The sequence below is a fragment of the Fusarium sambucinum genome, chromosome IV (assembly GCF_050947815.1).
Source record: "Fusarium sambucinum isolate potato_lamoka chromosome IV, whole genome shotgun sequence".
Classification (NCBI taxonomy): Eukaryota; Fungi; Ascomycota; class Sordariomycetes; order Hypocreales; family Nectriaceae; genus Fusarium; species Fusarium sambucinum.
The window spans coordinates 5,761,297-5,783,699 of NC_139291.1; the positions used below are offsets into that span (position 1 = coordinate 5,761,297).

General features: G+C 49.4%; 7 protein-coding genes across 7 annotated transcripts; 4 read left to right on the forward strand and 3 right to left on the reverse strand.

Annotated features, from left to right (window-relative positions):
- Window positions 1–465: 465 nt before the first annotated feature.
- On the forward strand, window positions 466–2,378 carry FSST1_001911 (kinesin-3 family protein uncB; the record flags this gene model as incomplete). Its single annotated transcript, XM_083227851.1, has 2 exons — window positions 466–721; window positions 787–2,378. The coding sequence occupies 2 exons, from the start codon at window positions 466–468 to the stop codon at window positions 2,376–2,378; spliced, it is 1,848 nt and encodes a 615-aa protein (XP_083092093.1).
- A 419-nt stretch (window positions 2,379–2,797) lies between these two features.
- Window positions 2,798–6,898, reverse strand: FSST1_001912 (RNA helicase; the record flags this gene model as incomplete). The annotated part of the gene is made up of 2 exons (XM_083227852.1): window positions 2,798–3,048; window positions 3,106–6,898. The coding sequence occupies 2 exons, from the start codon at window positions 6,896–6,898 to the stop codon at window positions 2,798–2,800; spliced, it is 4,044 nt and encodes a 1,347-aa protein (XP_083092094.1).
- Window positions 6,899–8,069: 1,171 nt separating this feature from the next.
- Window positions 8,070–10,059, reverse strand: FSST1_001913 (karyopherin alpha; the record flags this gene model as incomplete). Its single annotated transcript, XM_083227853.1, has 3 exons — window positions 8,070–8,984; window positions 9,035–9,544; window positions 9,826–10,059. The coding sequence occupies 3 exons, from the start codon at window positions 10,057–10,059 to the stop codon at window positions 8,070–8,072; spliced, it is 1,659 nt and encodes a 552-aa protein (XP_083092095.1).
- A 1,069-nt stretch (window positions 10,060–11,128) lies between these two features.
- FSST1_001914 (uncharacterized protein) lies at window positions 11,129–13,276 on the forward strand (the record flags this gene model as incomplete). Its single annotated transcript, XM_083227854.1, has 4 exons — window positions 11,129–11,261; window positions 11,315–11,448; window positions 11,498–12,476; window positions 12,525–13,276. The coding sequence occupies 4 exons, from the start codon at window positions 11,129–11,131 to the stop codon at window positions 13,274–13,276; spliced, it is 1,998 nt and encodes a 665-aa protein (XP_083092096.1).
- Window positions 13,277–13,680: 404 nt separating this feature from the next.
- FSST1_001915 (cohesin subunit IRR1) lies at window positions 13,681–17,308 on the reverse strand (the record flags this gene model as incomplete). The annotated part of the gene is made up of 3 exons (XM_083227855.1): window positions 13,681–16,551; window positions 16,604–16,812; window positions 16,867–17,308. 3 exons carry the CDS (start codon window positions 17,306–17,308, stop codon window positions 13,681–13,683), a joined length of 3,522 nt encoding a protein of 1,173 aa, XP_083092097.1.
- Window positions 17,309–17,881: 573 nt separating this feature from the next.
- On the forward strand, window positions 17,882–18,871 carry FSST1_001916 (UreD urease accessory protein-domain-containing protein; the record flags this gene model as incomplete). The annotated part of the gene is made up of 1 exon (XM_083227857.1): window positions 17,882–18,871. One exon carries the CDS (start codon window positions 17,882–17,884, stop codon window positions 18,869–18,871), a length of 990 nt encoding a protein of 329 aa, XP_083092098.1.
- A 1,463-nt stretch (window positions 18,872–20,334) lies between these two features.
- Window positions 20,335–22,022, forward strand: FSST1_001917 (RNA polymerase III RPC4-domain-containing protein; the record flags this gene model as incomplete). Its single annotated transcript, XM_083227858.1, has 2 exons — window positions 20,335–20,752; window positions 20,800–22,022. 2 exons carry the CDS (start codon window positions 20,335–20,337, stop codon window positions 22,020–22,022), a joined length of 1,641 nt encoding a protein of 546 aa, XP_083092099.1.
- Between the last annotated feature and the right edge of the window lie 381 nt (window positions 22,023–22,403).

Consider the following 22,403-nt stretch of genomic DNA (forward strand, 5'->3'; position numbering starts at 1 on the left):
AGTTGAGTGCGACCCAGGATTGTACGAAAAGAGGGTTTGTATTAAGATGCGCGAGCGTGTTGATGAAGATAAAAGAAGAGATGAAAAGAAGAAATGAGTGTCACAGGTCGTTGCGCGTTTGGGTAGTAGGTACTGTAGACCCAAGGTAATTGGAAAGTACTGTAGTAGCTACAGCTATAACAAGTCTTATTAAAGTGGCTGGAGTTCGCGTCAAGTCCCCGCGTGTTGAAAAGACAGAATAGTTTGGTCAGTGCTCACGTATCTTATGCACTAATTCTTCTTTCACCTTCTATATCAATACTAAGCTTTAAACAGCCTAACGTTTCCGCATTTCGATGGGCTGTTTGGCCCAAGCTTTTTCTTGTCAAACCAGTCAAAACTGGAAAGAACAAGACAAGGGCCCCCTGCAACTGCCCCTAGCAACGCGAATGACGCTGGTAAACAAAAATCCATAAAGCGGTTAAAATGTGGATTGTTCTTCGACACCGACTTCACGGCACCATCAACGATATCAGTCAAACGCTAACGAATATGGCTTTGGATTCGAGATTGATGCCTTCTGCGGCCTCTTCTTCGAGCTCTTTTTGTGAGGGCAGAGTCCATTCTTCAGCCTCAACTCCCTCACTACGATCTCGAGATGCCGCCTTGTCGATGCCCGCCAAGATGGACGGTGGAGGAAATGTAAAAGTCGTGGTCCGAGTGAGAGCGTTTCTCAAGAGAGGTGAGAGAGAGACCCTTTCGATTCATTGCAAGGCTTCTCTGAAAACTAACCAAAATTCCCTTCAGAGCTTGAACGTCAGGCAAAATGTCTGATCGAAATGGATCCCATAACTCAGCTCACTACCCTCTCTTCACCCGATGAGCCAGACGCAGAAGCTGCAAAGCTCAAGACCAGAAAGGTCATTGAAGAAAAGAAATTCACTTTTGACAACTCCTTCTGGAGTCACGACACTGATGACGAGCACTATGCCACACAGGAGGACGTTTACAACAGCTTAGGCGAGGACTTTTTGGACCACAACTTTGAAGGTTACCACACATGTATCTTTGCGTATGGCCAGACCGGCTCTGGTAAAAGTTACACTATGATGGGAACTCCCGATCAGCCTGGCCTCATTCCTCGAACCTGTGAGGATCTATTCGAGCGCATTGACGCTGCTCACAGCGAGAACTCCAACGTCGCTTACAACGTCCGCGTCTCTTACTTTGAAGTATACAACGAGCATGTCCGTGACCTGCTGGTACCGCCTCAGACAACACACAAGGCGCCCAACTATTTGAAGATTCGCGAATCTCCCACCGAAGGTCCATACGTCAAGGATCTCACTGAGGTACCCGTACGGAACATCAACGAGATTCTGCGCTACATGAAGCTAGGCGACACATCTCGTACGGTAGCAAGCACAAAGATGAACGATACCAGTAGTCGAAGTCACGCCGTATTCACTATCATGCTGAAGCAGATTCACCACGACATGGAAACTGATGAGACAACAGAGCGAAGCTCTCGTATTCGATTGGTCGATCTGGCTGGTAGTGAGAGGGCGAAGGCCACCGAAGCAACTGGTGCACGATTGCGTGAAGGAAGTAACATCAACAAGTCCTTGACTACTCTTGGACGTGTCATTGCTGCCCTGGCGGACCCCAAATCATCCAGGGCTGGAAAACGAAGAGACGTCGTCCCGTATCGCGACTCCATCCTTACGTGGCTTCTCAAAGACTCGCTGGGTGGAAACAGCAAGACAGCCATGATTGCATGCATTGCTCCTTCAGACTACGATGAGACCCTGTCGACGTTGCGATATGCCGACCAGGCCAAGCGAATCCGAACCAGGGCTGTGGTCAACCAAGACCACATTTCCACAGCCGAACGAGATGCCCAGATTGCTGCCATGGCGGAAGAGATTCGTATCTTGCAACTTTCCGTTTCCGACTCAAGACAGCGTGAGAAAAATGCCAAGGAGGCCGAGGAGAAACTGGAGGAGTACCAAACTCATGTCAACTCCATGCAGCGTATGATGGAGGAGCGCAGCATGGTGGCCGAGAGCAAGATCAAGAAGCTCCAGACAGAGAACGAGGCTCTGAAGCTGCACTTGAAGCTTGCCATCGAGAGCCTCAAGAATCCCATTCCCATTGTGCCCGTGAAGGCAGAGGGCGAGCTTGACGAGCACGACAAGGAAAATGCCTCCGAGTACGGTGAGGACGAAGACGAATACGACTCAGAGAGCACAGCATACGGCGACGAGGACGAGTTGCAGGAAGAGATGCACCAATATCTCCAGGACATGGGCAACCTGAGAAAGTTAATGACAGCGGATCTTACGAGGTTCAAGACCGAGGACAGCGCCAGAAGGCCGCTAGGCAACAAAGAGTTCTAAAACGTGTGATGACGAAGGGATATCAGATTGACGGGATTATTAGCTGGCATCATGGTTGGAGCACGGTGTTTTTGGAGCGTTGATTTGAACAACTTGAGTTGAATAATTCAACGTACGAATGAATGTAGGTTTGCTGGATACAAATTACATAGAAAATTCTATAACATATTTTTTTTGTCTCATGGAAGATCCAAGCCTCTTCTCACCTTACTTTTGCCTTGAATGCACTAGGTTTATCAAGATGGAAATTGCAATATAAGATATCCTTTTCGCAAAATGCCAAGCTTCGAGACTCCATCAGACAGAGAATCCTGGGTGCAATGGCTTATACGAAAGAACAACTTTCATCCCTATCAGTTGCTGGATGAACCAAGCGTATTCTATATGCATCCTAGATACCAATAATTCAAACCTTTCATCTATGCGTCTAGACCATCAAGTTCGATCATCTTCTTCACCAGTGTAATGACCTCGTCGTCCTTGACGTTCATCTCAGGATTCTCAACCTTCTTTGCAATCAGCTCATCCACCATACTTCTCAATCTTGCCAACAAGACACCGATGCGCGCCCACCCTCTCAGTCTCAACCATCCGTCCACAAGAAGACCTCTGCCCAGCGTGTCAAGTTCGATCGGGCCTGAAAAGAGGAGGAGCGTATAGGCATTGAAGGCTTTCGCATTATATGTCAGTTCTGTTACGTAGAGAGGGCTCAGGGGGGCGTACTTACGTGTTAGATCACGTATAAAGATCTTGCTGGTAGAAATGAGACTGAAGTATGCCATGTACGCAGCATTACCCGAAAAGCCTTGGCTTCCGAATAGCGTACTGCTTGGGTGAACAAAGACTCGTCCGTTCTCCTGGTTAAAGAACTTTATCGACTTTGCCTCGGGATCCAGCTCAACAGCACCGGACATAGAACTAGCGAACTTCTTGTCGGGATACTGAATGCGAGCAATTTGTGGCGTGAACGCCGCTGCAACTAAAGCCCGCAAGAGTTGAGATCCGTCGGAACTAGTTTCACGAGCGTGGGCTTCACTTGACGCTTCAGAAGGGGCAACAATGCCAATTTCCGCGAGTGCCGCGTAGTACTGCGCACGCGTGTTGGAGATATCAGACAAGGTCTGGAAATTGAGAAAGTTCTCCTCGCACCACGATCGCACTTGACGCTGAGGCAAGCGATCTTGCATCATGGAATCCCACTCCTGGAAAGCCTGAAGATCAGTCAAGAGATCACCATCACCACTGTAAAAGTTCATGCGAGCCTCCTTTGCCTCATCTCTCCTTTCCTGTGGGGACAGAAAAGGACTTCGCGTGCTCAGTATTGCAGCGATAGTCACGCAATCACCCAGGCAGCCGAAGATCGCACCAAATACCATCAGTTTACCGCATCTCAGGTCAGCTGGTAGCATAGCCAATTGCTGGCCCATAGCAGTGAGCTCATCACCATCGAGTGCTCCCATCCGTCGCAGGAGCTTCATTGCCCCGTCGATAGCTGTCGCATCAGGAGGTGTAGGGGACCGACCAAGGAAGCCAGCAACGTCCTTCATTCCCATAGCGCGAACCGACAGGCAAAGTTGCTCCAGGGGCACACGCCGGATTTCAGGTTCCGGTCGCTCAGGCATTTGTTCCTCAAGCTTTTGTGTAAAGAGCTTGTAGCATCTGCCCTCCTGAACTCGACCGGCTCGACCACGTCGTTGTTTGCAGGCAGCTCGCGATGCCCAGGTCTCTTCGAGTTTCCGCATGTTGTTCTGGACATCAAAGCTGGTTTCCTTGACCTTTCCGCTGTCGATTACCGCGACGATATCGTCAATGGTAATAGAGGTTTCTGCAACATTCGTCGCAACCACAATCTTTCGTTTTCCAGGGGGAGGGCTTGAGAACACACGTTTCTGCTCGCGCGTCTCGAGCGATGCGTGGAGTGGCAAGACATATAGAGAACTAATTGCCTTTAATGCGCGACAGGCCTGGTTGATTTCGCCAACTCCGGGGAGGAAGATGAGAATGCCTCCAGACTTCTTCTCGTAGGAAAGCTCGAAGTCAATAGCTTTGACAGTCTCAACCAGCAGATTGTAGTTAATACGATGTCCAAGCTTCTGAATTACCTTGCCCAGAGCATCGCCGCTGATGTACTCGGTATCGGAAGTCTCAACACCGTATGCAGTCATACGGATCACGTCGTCCAGATAGTACTCGTCTACTGGGAATGTTCGACCCTCAATCTCGACAGTGCCTACACTGAGCCCTTCCGAGGCAAAGTAGTTCTTGAAGGTCGCCGCATCAAGAGTGGCAGACATGAGAATGAGCTTGAGCATATCTTTTTTTGATTTCATGACTTCCCGAATGAGGTTGAGCAAGAAGTCAGTGTCCAAACTTCGCTCGTGTACCTCGTCGATAACAACGTGACTGACATCTGCCAGAGACGCTACGACGTCTTCAACTCGACCTCCTGAAGTTTGCAACCGTCTGAGGAGAACACCAGTCGTAACAAACGTTATCCTGGTGTCCTTGGATCTCTTGGACTCGCCACGAATTGCGTATCCAACTTCTTCGCCGACTCGTGAGCATCTCTCTTCCGCTACACGATCTGCCAGTCCGAGTGCCGAGATTCGACGCGGTTGTGTAACAATCATGTTCGCACAACCGCCTAGTCCTTGCGCATACAGGTCATCTAGAATGAACTGCATAGACTGTGTAGATTTACCCGAACCTGTTTCTCCACTGATAATGGTGACATGATTGCTCCGAACAGTACCAATAATGGCCTCGCGCATCTGCCACGCGGGCAGATTTTGACGCTTGCTGATCATGTCTTTTAAAGAGGTTGATCCTTGCCGCCGAAGCCACTGCTCCCGGTTCTTCTCATCCTTTACCCATTTTATCAGCTTGGGTACACGAGTTGGCCGTTTCTTCTGTGCGATGGCGGCGACGGGTTTGTATTCGGCAGCAGCTGAGGAAACTGCTGAAATGTCAACAAGTTTGCCCGGATCTTCGATGATGCTGTTGATATGCTGTTGAACCCAGTCCATAGCCAGGTAAATCTTCATAGGTTCATCACGTAAAGACTCCTCAATATACTCGAGCGCTTTTCGAACGATACCCAGTTTGATATAAGAGGGAATATTGGCCAAGATCGAAAGAATCAAGTTCGTGGGGTAGGTAGCCGGACGACGGATTTGCAACGATGCGTCGACAAGCTGTTGCCCGTTCTTGACAGAGTCCAGTTTGATGCGAATGACATCATCGCCCTCGCGCTCAAACCCATCCCCGTACATGGCTTCAAGACTTCCAACTTCTTCCTCCCATTGCTCTTCGGGCGTCCCAAGATCCAAGAAGTCGGTGTCGTCAGAGTTCTTAGACTCGACTGGGAAAAGCAAATTCTGCAATGTCTCGGCAGCCTTATCCTCATCCATACCTTGTTCGTCTAATACCCTTGTAGCCAATTCAAGGGAATAGCCTGCCTGAGCAAGTCGCTTGATGATACCCTCTCTTCTCAGATTAGTGGCACCGACTGAGACTCCGGCCGCATAACTCTCTGGCAAAGCCCAACGAGGAAGATCGTCTTCAGGAACGTGGATGAGAAGCCACTCGAGCGTCTCTTCTCGGTCCTTGCAGTACTCCACTGCCTCTTCCACATGGCTCTTGCGAAAGCTGAGCTTACTGAATTCAGCAACGATAGCTTCTTTCTGTGATTTTGACATGTGGACATCATTCGGATTCCACTTGACGCCTGTTCGCAATAGAGTTTCCAACTGAGCCCTTGTCTTCTTGCCCATTTCAACCTTGGGCGCCGTGCTCCAACCTTTCATAATGTTTGATGCTCCTTTGCCCGCATTGCTCATAAGGACCAGTCCGGCGGCGCCAGGCATCGCAGCTGCTTTGGCCTTGGCAGCCTCAATTTCCTTTCTCTTCTTATCTGCAGCAGCCTTGGCCTCTTGTCGCTCTTGCAACGCCTTGAAAGGATCTGCCTCGTACATCCAAGATTTCCCTTCCTTGACATCTTGGACCTTGAGAGTCTGGAAGTCTTTCCACAGCGATTTGTGTTCTGGCGGAAGAACGGTGTGCTTGTTCTGCATGCTACAGACTCTGAAAAGAGCATAGGTAGCTGCTGCATGTTTGGCTTCTATAGCTGTGGGTCGGGTAATCAAATGTTTATGTGTTGCTGGAATCTTGAAGGGTTCGAGTCTGATAATTTGCTGCGTCTTTGGATCATTGGCGCTCATGGTAACCCATACCGAGAATCCCTCGGGCGTCTTTCTGGTATCATAGTCGGGCCTCTCCCATCGCTGCTTCTGGCAGTACTCGCTGAGTAGATTGACAGGTAGCTTTCCCGTCCATGAAGAACCACCGATAAGTTGCTTTACCGTGGGCTTTGGAGGGCCTGAATCGGGTGCCGCTTCAGGAGTAGAAGTGCCACCCTTTTGGCCTTTCTTGCCCTTGGCTTGATCTTTGGATGAGCCAGCTGGCATGGGATCCGAGAGATCTATTCCTCCACTGCCCTTTCCTTTGCCCTTTTTGACCATTATGAAGGGTCGTTGCTTATTGGTCGTGATGTTGTAGAATGAATATCGTCAAGGCCCGGATGATAAGTAAGTAGTAGCTAAAATTGGTGGAGTTCGATAGGTGCCTGCCTACTGTAGTAGGTAACTTTATTTTGACCAGCTATTTCCAGCTGAATGCCATATATTGTCAATGAATTGATTCGGAAACCGAGTTTCTATTTTGAGATTTCACACTATGATCATTGTGATTTTAATGGCTCTACAAGAAGTATGCTCATCTAGATAAAGCCTAGCAAATGACGTTAAACGGGACGACTCAGTGAAAAAGCAGGAAAAAAAAAGGACTCGGCACACAATGAATGAACACACTGTGAGGAAATAGTATCACTCCATATTATGTACTGTGTACATGAATACTCACACACGGTCCAAAACCCCGCCATTCATCAGACTTTCACAGGTAGTCAGTTATTCGCAGTATTCTGGTCGATTAATTCTTGATATTTAACGAGTCAACAGTCAAATCCCGTCATCTGAGAGATGCAACTTGCTACATCAAGCGAGTCACAACATGTCAAGGATAATCATCATAAATGAGGGGCAAACACTCCTGTTATTCTTTTTTTTACAACTTGACTACGGTTCCTGGCTATTTTTGAACCAGATTCACCACCACTTGGCAGTAAATTCCGTAATTTCGAGCTTCACCATCTCAGGAGTCCTGATGCACTAGCATAGGCTTCCCAAGGCATCCCGTCCTTAATTGACGCTGCCTTGAGCTTTGGCGATAGTCCTGCGCGAGTCCCATGTGCCTGAACACCAACCACCATGATGTTTCTTGCGTACACACGTAAGCTCGTCGGTTTGTAGCTTCTGCATTTGTGACCGAGAAGCCAGACGCCTCCACTGACTCCGCTCTCGCCTCACTTCTTCACTCAGGCTGGAGCTTTCAAGCTACCATAGGGCCTGCATTTCGAGGGGGTATGGTTTCCCTCTTATAACCTTCCAGATACATTAAAAAGACGCGGTATGGGTGTGATATCATGGGGATGGGGGGTAAACGACAGTCGGGTAAAAACTGCTCTGGGGGAAGGGGTGTCGTGATGGTGCTATGTCTTTGGGGGGGGGGGGTTGGGATTGCTCCGCATTTTGAATTGGCTGCCGATATTCCGATCCTCGATCAAGAAGCTCTTTACATGTCCATGGCGTCGTTACCCTTGGCAAAGTCGAATCCTCCTGAAGGAGCAGCACCGTTGGTGCCAAAGCCGAATGTACCGTTGGGGCCGGCGGGTTGCTGAGCCATACCATCATCGGCATTCTCCTCATCATCGGAGAAGTACTTCTCAATGATGTTGTAAGCCTTCATGTAGATCTCCTCGTTGGCGTTGTTCTGGCAATCGTGGATCTTCTCCATGCCACCACACTCCTCAATGAAGAGAGCGTATCGGTTGATGGAGTCGCCAGACTCGCCAGCAGCCTGCTTGTCAAGGTCACCAATCTTGAGGATGTTCTCAAGGCCATCCAGGGCAACCTGGATGATCTTATTATCGGGGCAACCGAGTAGGTCGCAAAGGGGCTTGATGCAGCCTTGGGCAACCAGGTAACGGATTTGCTCAGGCTTCTGCAGACCACCGGAAGTGGCATTGCTAATGGCCCAGCAGGCTTCCTTGCGAGTCTTGAGGTCACCGTTCTGTAGGAGGTGGATCAGAGGGGGGACGATGTTGGCATCGATCACAGCCTGGATCTGAGAAGAGTTGCCGGCGGTGATGTTGGAGATAGTCCAGCAAGCCTCCTTGCGAATGCCGTCCTTAGTGGAGCTGAGCAGAGATAGAAGGCAGGGCAGGGCGCCACAGTTAATGATGACTTGAGTCTGGACATCGTCGCCGGTGACGATGTTACCGACAGATCGCAAAGCAGGGGTCTGAACTGACGTGGAAGCGTGCATGAGGAGCTCCACCAGTCGACGGGGGATACCAGCCTCGATCACTGCCTGGATCTTATCGTTGGAACCATCAGAAAGGTAGGAGATAGCCCAGCAAGCATCAATCAGAACCTCATCATCAAGAGAGTAGACAAGCTTAGACAGGACGGGAAGAGCGGGGGCAATCTATTGAGTTGTCAGTATAGATTTAGTCTGATCATTTCATATTGACTCACAGTAGTCCAATCAGGCTGAGGAGTCTTGCCACGGCAGAAGTTGCTCAGAGTCCATGTAGCGTTGCGGAGCATGCTAAGCTTGCGGCTGTCGCCGAGAAGGTTAAGGAGGGGCTTGAGAGCGCCACAGCTGAGGACATAGTCACGGCAGTGAGGGCTATCACCAGCGATGTTACCAAGAGCCCAGACGGCTTGTTCCCTAACATCGGGCTCAGGGCTAGCAAGAAGCTCGACGAAAATAGGGACAGCGCCGGCCTCAATGACGACCTGGGTCTGGGTGGCAGAACCGGAAGCAATGTTGGTCAGGGCCCAAGCAGCCTCGAACTGGACGAGGGTGTGAGGGGATCGCAAGAACTCGACAAAGCGGCTAACAACACCGGTCTTGATGACCTCCTCGATCGGGGGGTTACGCTCCTTGGATAGGAGCTTTCGGAACTTTGTAGTGGCCTGAATCTGCGAATCGATCTGGTCTGAGAAGACGCCTTGCACCATCTGGGGAAGGTCCTCGTTCAACTGAGGTGGAAGTTAGCATACGGTCATAAGAAATATTCAGCCAAAGCTATGCTGTTTGCAGGCAACCCATCGACACAGGGGGCATCGAGTAGAGCAGACATGACTGCAACGATGACCGACATTGCTCAAATCCACCAACCTGAATGTGGGGTCATGAGGTGCGTATTCCCCCCCACATCACAGGCCAAGCGGGAGGGACGGGGCGAAGCGATGGCGACAGTATTTGCGCAAACAGCATGCATAGCCGGCAGCTCAACAGCCAGGGGGTTGATGATACATACCTGAGATTCAGTAGGAGCGGACTCATCGTCGCTATCAGGGGCAGCGCCAAGGGAAGCACCAGGTCGGTTCTCACCGGTACCGATACCTCGTCGCTTGGCTAAGTTCTCCTCACGCTTGGCCTTTCGGATCTCGACTTGCTGCTCCTCGCGACGGCGGCGGAGTTCCTCAGGCTTGAAGGTGTTCTTCGCCTTGAACTGGGTGCGGCGATGCTCGGGAATGTATCGCTCAGCCATGATGACTGGTGCTATTCAGACCGAGGGGACGTTGGTAGGTAAACAGCAGCAAATTATTGTGCGGGGTGGAAGAAGCACAAACAGTTCGCAAGAGGGAAGCTCAGCGTCCAAGAAGGAGTTACTGGCTCTGGAAACCGGCGGAGGGTAGAAAATCTAGGATGAGAAGAAAAGGTATGAGGAAGGGAAAAGGAGAAGGATTTGTTGTTGATGGAGATGGGATGGGGAAGAGAAGTCTCGGTGGTCGGCCGGGGACTAGGAGAGTGTTGAAATGATTGATCCAGTGGGCGAGTCTTTAGGTGGCCCCCAGGCGGTATCTAGGTAGTGACTGTCTGCTAAACCCAAACAGAAACTGCTACTGTCTCTGACAAAGTGAGGGCCCAGTAGTGATTTCAGCCTCAGGCAGCGATATGGATCTGACCTTTAGCTTGTACGCCAGGTAATCAAATCAGCTCTGCTCTACAGGCGAAAAAAGAGGGTATGATGCAGATGGTGTGGGTAAGGCAATCTAGAATTTGTCTAGAAAAGAGAAGAACTGTTTGTTTTCTATCCACTTGCAGAGCATGTAAACAAAGCAACCGACGAAGGGTCTGCAATTCTGAAAGAAAGATCACTTGGCGCTGAAATATTTGGCAATCATCACTTGAACAAGGAGTGTTGTGATACAAGTTTTAGACTAATTTTGTCCCCTGGTCCCGTTAATTCACACTATGTAAAAACAGGATCTTTGAACTATGTGAACCTAAAAAAATCTGCCACAGCCGTTGTACCTCAGTAGTATCCGGGCATGAATGCAACTCGCCACCGGGCTCATGTCATCTTGGAAAGTCAGGTCACATGTACGGTCACGTGTTATCGCGATCGAGAAGGTGGGGGACGAGTAGCTAGGCGCGTCTACCCACCAGACATTCAGTTCCGTCATTGTCGACCGCGTCTCACGGGCCATCACTTTCATTTGCACGACGTTACGTCTGAGTGCTGGCACTTAACGCGGTCGCGTTAATCCACCTACCCAACTCGTCAATTAGCCATTGATCTCATTCAACCCTTATTTCCCGTCACACCAGCTCCAATGTCTCCATCAACACTTCCCAACTGTACACCAATTTGCAACATATTGGATGGCAAAGTTCAAGCCGGTGCGTTGGTCATCGTAGTCGGCGTCGTTGTGGAATTCAAAGTTCCAGTTCCTACAAGAGGGAGTGGTAAGAATGAGATCTCGCTTGCAGCTACCAAGTCAGTCGTCTAACACGCTCAGATTGGAAATGCGAAATCAAACTTTACGATTCTTCAATTCAAGATGACAGCTCGATCGCTTTCAACATTTTTCGCAAAAAAGGACAGTTTCCAAAGGTAGGTGGTGGTGATGTTGTGCTGGTCCAGAAAGTCAAGGCAAGTGTCAACCGCATGTGCAGCAGATTCCGCACTAACTATTACCAAGGTCCAACAAAGAGGGTCAGAATGGTCTTTGTTGACAAGCTTCCCCACTAGCATTTCGGTGTACGAAGCTTCCAAGATCCCTAAACCTCCTGGCGAAGCTTCATGCGCACTGTATCCTACCAGCTACCCCAAGGATACCCCCCCAAGCGGGCAGGAGAATGCTTTTGTTTCTCAGATGTATCACGCCATTAACCTAGATCGGGTTCCAGCTCAAGAGGAGTTTGAGGTTATGATCGCTGCTTCTGCAAATGTCAAGGAGAAATTCAGCCTACTTAAAGATGTCAGAGAAGGGCAGTTCTGCGACATAGTAGCCCAGATTGTGAAGCCACCCTATGATTCAGGTGGCGTAATAACTTTGTGGGTTTCCGACTATACAGAAAACCCGTCGTTTTTCAATCATTCCATCGGTGCAAGTGGCGCTTCGCTTGGGCGAGATGGCGACCCGTACGGCTATACCGACAAGTTTACAACAGCCGCCAAAACGACTGATTGGCCAGGGCCTTACGGCAAGAGATCCATACAAATCAGTTGCTGGGAACCTCATGCTGGCGTTATTCGTGACCAAAACATAAATATCGGGTCATGGGTCGACGCAAGGAATTTGCAGATCAAGACAGGCAGAAATGACAACAATTTGGAAGGTTTCCTCAGGGAAGATCGTGATGCTTTCAGTTCCAAGCTTGGCTTGCAGAAGGTGAACTTGAAAGTTGATCCCGAGTATGTTAACCCTCATGCAAAGGCGGCATTGGAGAGAAAGAGGGAATACGAACGCCTGAGAAACAAGCAGCTCAAGGACATAAGCGAGGCCAGCAAAGCAGGAGAAAAGCGTAAGAAGGGCACGGAAACGAGCAAGGAGGCGAAGAAGGAGAATGCAAGAGCGAGGCGTAAAGCCAAACGTAAAAGGGAAGCCGACAGGCAAGACCAAGACGATGACCAAGCAGAAGAGGATACAACTCAGATTGCGGACCTAAACACACGAGGTATTCTCCCTGCGATACATACCGTCTACCCATGCTAATGGATTTTAGTGAAATGTGAAAACCAAGGGAAGGCGCCTAGTCGACTTTCGGAAATAACTAGCATCGTGCATCATGAAACGACCATCGAAGGGGAAAGCGTAAAGGTCCCCCTGCCATTTGTAAACTTGAACTATCGGGCCAATGTTCGAGTTGTCGACTTCTCTCCGTCAAACCTTGCAGATTTCGCATATCCAAAGAAGGAGTCAGAATACGACATCCTCTCTGACGATGGTGAAGACTCTGTGTCCGATGACGATTCCGAAGATGATCAGCAGCCAAGCCAGATGACGCTGGATACTTTTGCTCGAGTACGGAATTGGGAGTGGCGCTTCTTCTTGGAACTCGAAGACGCATTTGATAATAACAAGCAGAAGAAGCAAAGGCTATGGGTACTTGTGGATAACCAAGCTGCTCAGTGCCTTACCGGTCTCGATGCGTCAAACTTGAGACAAGACAAAGAGCTACTGTCTACGCTTCGCGACAAATTGTTCACTCTTTGGGGAAACCTTGAAGAAAAGAAGACGGTCGCCCAGGAAGCAGTAAGAAAGGGAAAACCTCCAGCTGATAGCGATGACGAGAACGAACAAAAAACTGGGGGTAACGAGTCAAAGACGCAATTGACAAATCGATCTTTTCCATGTTGCATACAACAATATGGCATCAAAGTTACCGAGCCAGACCCGTCCAAGGCCAGTGCAGGAGACGGGAAGCGGTGGCAGAGAATGTTCCGCCTCTTTGGCACCATGATTGCAGGAGGGTAGACGTACGAAAAGGTTTTGTCGAGCTCAAAGGAGAAGTAGAAAAGTGAATTTGGAGTTCTGAGCCTTGAGGGTGTTAATGATTTTAACAAGTTACTAGACCATGTCGCGAAGAACGAAACTGAGGCGCAAACATTTCTGATAGTAAGGCTACTTCTGATAGTAAGGCTACTACTTAGGTATACATGTGCAGTCTTTTCACGCCCAAAACTCAAGTCCACTGCCGCATACCCAGACTCCGGCATGTAGCCCAAAGCGACAAGAGATGACATAAACAGAAATAGAAAGGAGTGAAAACAACTAAAACCGCCAGCCTGCGAGGCAAATGGAGAAAACAGAGGCCATTCTCGCCGTGCACCCAAATAGCTATGCGCCCACCATATACGAGAGACCAATCACGCTGTGTTCTAATCCCCTATAACTTCATTATCTGATTCATGAGCTGGTCGTTCCGCTTCTTCGTCTTCATTTTCGTCATCGTCCTCGATTGGGTCATCCTCCAAGAGGCCCTTCTGGCGGAGATCCTCTCGTGAACCCTCCTCGTGGGGTGGCGTGCTATCGAAGATATCATCGTCCTCAATCACAAGCGCTTCGCTAAGTTGGGGTTTTTGAGACTTGGATGTTGTGGGGTGCACGCTGGCGGCCTTCTTCCTTGTTCGCTCAGCCAGCTTCTCCTCATCGAGATAGGTGACAACCTCTTTGAAGTTATGGCCGAGTTTATTCTGGTTGCGAAGTAAACGTCGCCGCAGTTTGCCTGCATGTGTGCCCTTGATGTCTACAAGTCGTGCGGTAATAACGAGAACGTATTTGGCTGTGAGTTCGCAGAGTGCCTTTTCAGCCTTGAGTTCAGCAGCGAGACGCTCTTCCTCAGACAGGCTCTCATCCTCGTCATCTTCCTCCTCCTCCTCGTCATCAGCAATGGGATCTTCATCCTCGGCAGGTTCGTTCAATAACTTGTCTTTCTTGATCTTCTTGGCGTATAACTTCTCGGCTCCGTCAAAAATAGCGATCAGCTCAGGGATAAGTCCTGACTCGATCTCCTGAATCAGTGCCTTGTATTTTTCACCTTCTGCGGGAGGCGACCCAGAATTTGAAGCGGGACGAGCGCTTTCAATGGCAGGCCGTAGGGTGGCAAAAGTTAGATGAAGATCGCACAAGCTGCCTGTAGCAAATAGTCGCAGCTGGTCGATGGCGGCGCGAGAGGAAAGCGTTTCGATGAGGTGTCTGCGGAAAGTCTGGCGAAGCACAGATAGGCGGTCGAGTTCCGCGTCTGCGATATTGAGGCCTGATGAAAGAAGTGTGCTGTATGCCAAAGCTTTCCACATAAAGTAGAACTGACAGGTCTTGATAGCATAAGAGACAACCTCGTCCTCCAGGTCATCGATATCCTGATCGTCCAGAGGTTCATACTTGCCGCGATGCACAATGTTGGCGAGTATTTGAATTACGGGCGTTGTTGTTGACTCTGTAGAATCCCCCTCCGCCTCAAGAATGTCCACACAGTTGGACAGACTTGCCAATTTGCTTATCTTTAATAAGATAGTGGCCAGTTCCTTGAGAGGTGATTCCTCCAGATTCCCTCTGGATGAAAGCTCGTAAGTCTTGTCAAAGTTGTGCAAAGCAGTCACGGTTGACTCCCACAGATTTGAGATCTTGCTGTCTGTAACTTCCTCCAATTCGTCGTATCGACGCGAATGCAGCAGTGCTGCAGCCGCTTCGGACAAGACTCTCTTGTCGTCATGTCTGTTGAATTGGGTAACAATCTCGTCAAGTAGCTTCTCGTATTTGTTTGTGTTTTGCCGCAATTGCTTGAACACTTCAATATCGGGAAAGTGTGCTAGGCGCAGAACGATTGCGGCAGTGTCCGGCTCGGCTCCGAATTTGCTTAGAAGATGAGGGATAACAGTAACCAGCTCAGTCGCTGTGTCTTCGGGGCTAATGCTCACATCTTCGGCGTCTTTGGATGTTTGATGCTTCTTTCGTGACCTGTCATGTTCTCCTGAATGAGTTAAGCTTGACTTGACCGCCGAACTCAATACATCCAGTAGTATGGCTTCCTCTGCAGGCGAAGGAGCAACAGCCTTCTTGAATGCAAGTTCTGGGTTGTTGCCCTTGGATCTTGCTTTTGAACTCGTTGTGTGATCAAATAGTAGATATCCAGCGAGCAGTGTCCATTGCTTGATTTCATCAACCTTCTCAAAGAGAACTTGAGACGCCAACGAGATTCTAGTCTCTGGAACAGCTGCATCCACGAGGTCTACGGCTGCATCCAGCCCCAAGACCTGGTTACTTTGCTCTTCCTCAATTTGACTGTCGTAAATGGCGAGTGTCTCAGCCAAGCACTTCAGGTCAACCCATTCGACGCGAGGGGCATCAAGAGATGCCTTCTTCCCCTTGGGAATCTCTTCCATAATGTCGGAGTCACCTAGCGATTTCACCTTTTCGTTAATAGCGTCTTTGGTGCATGCTACAAAGAATCCAACAACTGCCTTTCGAATTCTAAGCTCGTTGTCGAAGATAAGTTTTCCAATGGCATCAACCTCTTCGCCCTCGAGCATATCTTGGTCACGAAGGACGTCAATAACCGCAATCGCTGCTGCGCGAACAGAGACGTCAGCATCTTTGCAGGCCATCTCCACTAGACGGGGGCGAAATCTGTCGATAAAATGTCCCAATGTGTCTGCGTCTCTTCTAAATACTTTAGCAAGGTGCCTGAGAACCTCATGACGTGTGGGAGCATGAGTATCCGACAACATCCAGCCTAGATAGCGCAGGTAGCCAGGATCAAGAAAAAGGGCTGGCAAGGAAATAATCCAGTTGCCGAGAGCCTCCACGCATTCTGTTCTGATTCTAGGGTCAACATCTCGGTAGCGGTGGACAAAGACAGTGTCGAAAAACGATTGAATCATCTCGGAGCAGACTTTGCGATTGCTGGTGTTCTTTTCCGCATCACGCTGTATCGCAGCAGTCATCTTGACCTTCGAGTTTCGAGCTTTTCCTGCACGTCCAAGCCTGAAATCAAGGTCGTTGGCGACCATGACAAGGGCAGACTGAACTGCCAAAGATATGGTGGTGGCTGTATGGCGGAAGGGTCGGAGGCTTGATGATGACATGCTGGCAAGCCATGCGTGAAGGTTTTCAATCAGGAACTCGTCCCTATACATGAGATTATTTTGGTGCATGTTGACGATGAGGTTTTCGAAGAAGCTGATGAGTACATCTCGGAAGGATCGCGACTGTTTTGTTCTGGAAATGAGGGGGTAGTCGGTGATTTCTTGCTATAATCGTCTCAGCCTGAATTATTGTTACAAGAGCATGGCTGAACACTACCTCTTGATACACGCTCTGCAGATCTGCCAGTCGGCCAGCGATGTTCTCGGCATCTCGAACATCATCTTCTGTGATGAGCTGGCCACAGCCAGCACATTGCAAAATGCAATTCACTAGATCAGTAAAAGCTGCCACCCCATCGTCATTGTATTTGTTCAACCATTCTTCGGCCACTGATTTACTGGAATCGCCGGAGCCGAAAAGATCAGCTGAGTCGCGTTAGTACATAGAAAATCGCGTAGGCCAAAAGGGGTTTTGCATACAATAGAGGCCAGTTCCTTTTACAGCCGCGTCTTCGATCCGAACACTCTTTTTAGGTCTGCTCGGAAGGCTTTTGGCGGCATGAGTGACTCGCGCAGGTCGCAAGGGTTTGGAACCATTGATCTTCGGCTTTTTGGCAGAGGGTTTCTTTGCGCGACTTGTTTGCGACGCCTTCTTTCTAGAGCGTGGTGCGGGATGATCTTCGTCGCTGTCATTGTCAGGCTCGTCGCTCATCTCCTCATCTGAATCTGGCGCTTCAGTTTCAGCAGCGGCTTCTTCTTCGCCATCGTCGTCTTCATCTTCCTGGTCGTCTCGCTTGCGCTTTGGGTGTGTTGGCTGGGATGCAGGTTCGGGTGTAAATTTAGAGGGCGCTCTCACGACGCGTCCCGATCGGCGACGCGTTGTGGCATCGGGGTCGGGTGCTGGGCTTGAATTACTGTCCATGGTTTCTTTCAAAGGTGGTTGCGCTATAGGGAATTGAAATTATCAAATTTCAATCTTAACAACCCTCGATGCGAGGGCAACAATGGAGTCTTTGACCACTTGGCGCGTCGAATGTCGCGTGGAGTAGGCAAGTAGGTAGGGTAGAGTGCAAATACCTAGGTTGAGATGACGCCGCAAGCTATTCTGGAAAGTGGGTGGGTGGTGTTAGTTTCCTTTGCATACCTACGGCTGAATATCGGGTGGCAGCAGCTTTGGTCCTGAACCACACTTTCCCTTCATCTACCCCCAGAATTCCTCAAATCACACCCAAGCTCAGAGTGTCACCCCCACAATCCAAGCGCAAATGTGGGTCAACAGCCACAATTTCGACCAACTACCTCTTATCTCTTATCTAATAGCAGAGACCCTTTGACTCGTGCCTCAGTTGAAACCAAGGCATTTATTTCTTAATGATGCTGCGTCAAGATGGAGACGCTGTTTGACTTTGACACCGTCTTGACTCAATTAGACGCTCATTAATTCATCCCTGTCTGGCTTTTCTCTCCTTTTGCATCATCACAATATGCTATCAAAATGGAGTCGCCATTTCCTCCCTCGTCCTCATCGCCTGGCGATGGCCGCATCGTCGTTGGTCTGCTCCCCGCTGGTGAAAGTGGCCTTGAGGCTATGACCTACCAGTATCCTCTAAAGCTGATATCGCCGGCTCCTTCGTCAAGCCAGCCAAGTACGCTGGTGTTTCTGCTGTCTTATGGAGGCGGTCTAGTTGCTGGAGACGGTATAAATCTGACAATCCACGTCAAGCCGGAGGCGAAACTCAGCATTGCTACCCAAGGTCACACAAAAATCTTCAAGTCGCCTACAGCAGACGTCATTACAAGTCAAAACTTGGAGGTCACTATAGACAACAACGCTTCGATGTGCCTTCTACCAGACCCCGTTCAGCCATTTGAAGATAGCGTATACGCCCAGAAGCAAATATTCAAGCTTCGACAACAAGCGTCTCTTTGTCTTTTGGACTGGGTCACGCAAGGACGTGTCGCCCGTGGTGAGAACTGGAGCTTCAGGAAATGGTCGGGGCGTAACGAAATATGGTTACAAGATCCTGAGATGACTTCCACGGACAGACTCCTTGTCCGAGACTCTATCGTCTTGTCCAGGGAAGCAAGCAAATCCGTTGGCCGAACACTCCCAGAAATGATGCAACATATGGCCATAACAGGAACCCTCATCTTGCGGGGGGCCAAGACAAAGTCATTGGGTGAGTTCTTCCAAATTGAGTTTGCTGCCCTTCCCCGCATTGGTGCCCGAGATTTTCGATCGCCAGAAGCGATGGCACAGGACAATACAAATATTTCGGATCTCGAGCGATGGCGGATGCAAAGATTGGACGATGAGAAGGAAGGCGGTGTTCTGTGGTCTGCAGCCAACGTTCGAGGTTGCGTGGTTGTTAAATTCGGGGCAAAAACAGTAGAAGCAGGACGAGAATGGATCGGTTCAATGCTTGTTCAAGAGGGGAGCATTGCTTCAGAGTTTGGAGACAAAGCGTTGATGTGCCTTCGATAAGATCTTGCACAGATACCAAGAACCAAGGTTTATGTATGGTTATCGTTTTCTAATGCAGCATCATTGAAACTGCGGCGACTGCGGCGACTACGGTTAGACAGCGTTTCAGTTCTATTGCGGTATTAGCCACCTGTGGCTTGATATATGAAATTATATGTAACATTTTCGCATAAATCCCCCTTCTATCAGCGTACATATCCGTCGCTCTTATTGCATTACATCTCCATAATTGCCACGGCTTAAACTGAAGAGATTATGCTGTCGACATTGCACTTCAAGATCGCAACTATTTATTGCCAAAGCTTAAATACTGCCAGTACCGCGGAGTTAGTCCAATCAGGTCACATGTATTCCGACGATCCAAGTGCTGTAAAACACAACCTTCCTGCATAATGTTCGAGGTCAAACATCCTGGATTGGTGATTTTTCTTCTTCTTCTTTTGCCACATCCACATAAAGGCACCTGGAACAAAGCCATTCTAGGTATTTACACCTAGGATACAGGTACTTACCCCATGGCTCTCTGCCCTAGCCCGCTCAAAACGACAGCCATTGATTGTATATTGTTCTTGTCCCCAGATCGTAAATTCCTTCTGTAAAGATCATTGTATTGAGAGTCATCTCTATTCGTATGTGGAAAATTAAATGAGGTAGTGTTAGGATTATCTTATCTTAAGAATAGAGCAGTATCTGTTTGGGCAACTCGATGCTTACTGCAAGGACATGAACTTTTGGCTGTCTTTGTATCGTAGGTATTTCAAGCACACGACTGGGGCAACCGTTGAGTCTCTGGCCAATGGAACCTGGCCGCATTTCCGCATTAGGAACTACTACAGTGTGACGTTAGTGCTGGGGCGGCATCACTCACTGACTGGATAAACGTTAGAACGTGCATAGTAGTAGAAATTTTCTAACCCCAGGCTAAAGAATATATAGAAACCATTCCTTATAGATGAGAAGACTTATTCCAGGGCTACGCTGCATAAGTTCGGTTTCATTATAAGAACACGCCTTAACTACGATATGAGAAGGCACTCTACTTCCACCCTCTTTGATGAATCACGAATCAATTCAGAATTGACCGCAAATCATCGTATCTTCAGTATATTAGGCGCTTGTCTTGATATTATGCCATTTAAGATTCCTTACTTCTCAATAATCACAATGCATCATCTTGTCCTCCATACAGTACACAGTCTGGCAACACCCAGTGCCAGCGTCGTCAACACCAAGCTTTAAATATACGCTAATCTTGATCGGTGGCATCGAGCTTAAGGCGGTAAGGACCGACATGGCAGAATTTCTGGTCCCCCACCTTCCCGCCCCCACTATCTAACTTTCGGCATCCCAACTCAGACTAAATTTTTGTAACGCTCTAGAATTCCAGGCTGTGACAACGACAACGACAACGATTGCCAGACCACATTATCAATTCCATCATCGTCTCCAAAGTTGAGAATAATATGAACAGAGGAAGGGCATCGGCCCGGGGCACCCGGAGAGGCGCTGCTGCGGCAGGTTCACGAGCAACCGACGAGAGCAGCGCTGGCCCTTCCACTACTCAAGCAAATTCAGGCAGTGCTACTCCGGCTCCCCAGAGCACATCCTCCACACCTACTCGAGGCGGCACTACCGCCCGAGCAACAAGGGCACCCGCGGCCGGTCGCTTCCGACCCAAGAATGTTCGTCGAGATGAGGCAGAAAGAGATACTTTGGCCCGCCAAGAAGAACAAAAGGCTAGTGAGAGAGCGGCAGATGAGCGTAAAGCTCGTGGTCGCTCACGGTTCAGAAGTAAGAGGAGCCGTGGTGATGCCATGGGTAGAGGTGGTTTCGGTCGAGTGATTTCAGGAGCCAGTGGTCCTTTCTCTTCCGGTGCAGGAGGTAAGACCAACGCGTGATGCCCTGTCTTACTCGCAAGTTTCTAACAGCTACAGGATCTGGTGGTCGAGGAGGTGGTGGTTGGTTTGGTGGCGGAGGCGGAGGTGGTTTTGGGGGAGGTGGTGCTGGTGGTGGGCGAGGTTTCAAATCAGACTCGAAAACTGGCTTTGCTCAGGCGACACGGAATCGCGAGGCTCGAATCAACGCCGATAAACTCCATATTCACACCCCCGATGAGGATCTCGATAGCGAGGACGAGGCCATGATAGAGGCGCTCAACTCGAGGACTGTCAGTGTATTGCCTATGGGCATATATCGACGAGAACATAAGGATGAAGGCATCATTGTGGCCACTACAGCAGAACTGGAAGCCGCTGAAAATGCCCAAGCCGTTCCTCCTCCACAATCTGAGGAAGTGGAGGAGAGTCTTTGGGTGGATGGTGAAGCAGGCGAACTCCCGCCAATGGGCGAGAACAGAGAGGATGGAGGCATTTGGGACAACGACTCAAAGCCCACTGTTGTCAAGAAAAAGCAAGACGAGTCTATGGACTTGGACCTCGAAAACAGGGTGGATATTGAGACGGAGAGCAAAGACACTTCTACGACACCAGTGCCACAAACCAAGAAATCAGCACAAGAAACGGAAGAAGCCATGATCCGATCAGATCTAGAGATTCTTGCTAATGAACTGGGCGCAGTCGAAATTTCCGACAGCGCAGAGGGAGAGGAGGCGAAAACTCAAGGTCCCAGCAACAAGGACGGCCGCATGTACTTATTCCAATTCCCTCCTGTTCTACCTCCCCTAAGACAAATCGCCCAACCCAAGTCCAACAAGATCAAGCCGGAACCTACCGAGGGTGAAGACAATGTCCTCGAATCAACGCCAGCTGCGGCCGACGCCTCTCCCGTCGATCTTACCAACGACACGAACAACACTGGCTTCAACATCCCTGGCTTCGAAGATCCAGAACAAAAGGCTGGTTTCATGTCCAGTCTGCTGTCCTCAGGCGGCATGGTGGGTCAGCTCAAGGTGCGCAAATCAGGCCGTGTAGAGATGGACTGGGGTGGCAGCACAATGGAGCTGAGCCCTGCTGTTGGCATGAACTTCTTGACAACAGCCGTTATCGTTGAGGAAAACGATGAAAAGCCCCGCCCAGGTATTGTTGGAGGAGAGAGTATTGGCATGGGCAAAATCATGGGTCGTTTCGTCCTTGCGCCTAGGTGGGATGAGGAGGAGGAATGGGAGGTCTCGTCCGAGGACCTTAGAACATAGTAGAATAATTGTGTCGTGACTGATGTACATGTAGTCACGAATTGCCATGCCAGGAAACTCGTATGATAAGAATAAGTACCTACTCAGGTAGACAGGCATATATGTTTGCGAGAAGTGGCTAACACAGGCGGCATCAGGCCTAAATAAACAAAGATACCCAATATGACCCATTCAGCAAGTGTTCCGCCCTTCAAACCCCATGTTCGTAAAAAGTGCATGGGTTCCTTGGTTGCGTCTTGGATATCGGCTCTTGCAAATGTCAAAATTTTGCAGGCTGAGAAGTATTGGGAACAGACGGCTCGAGAGGTATCACAGATTTTGGGGGAAAAGGTTGGGCAATTATTGAGAAAGTAACCAATCATCATAAGTACATTAGGAGCT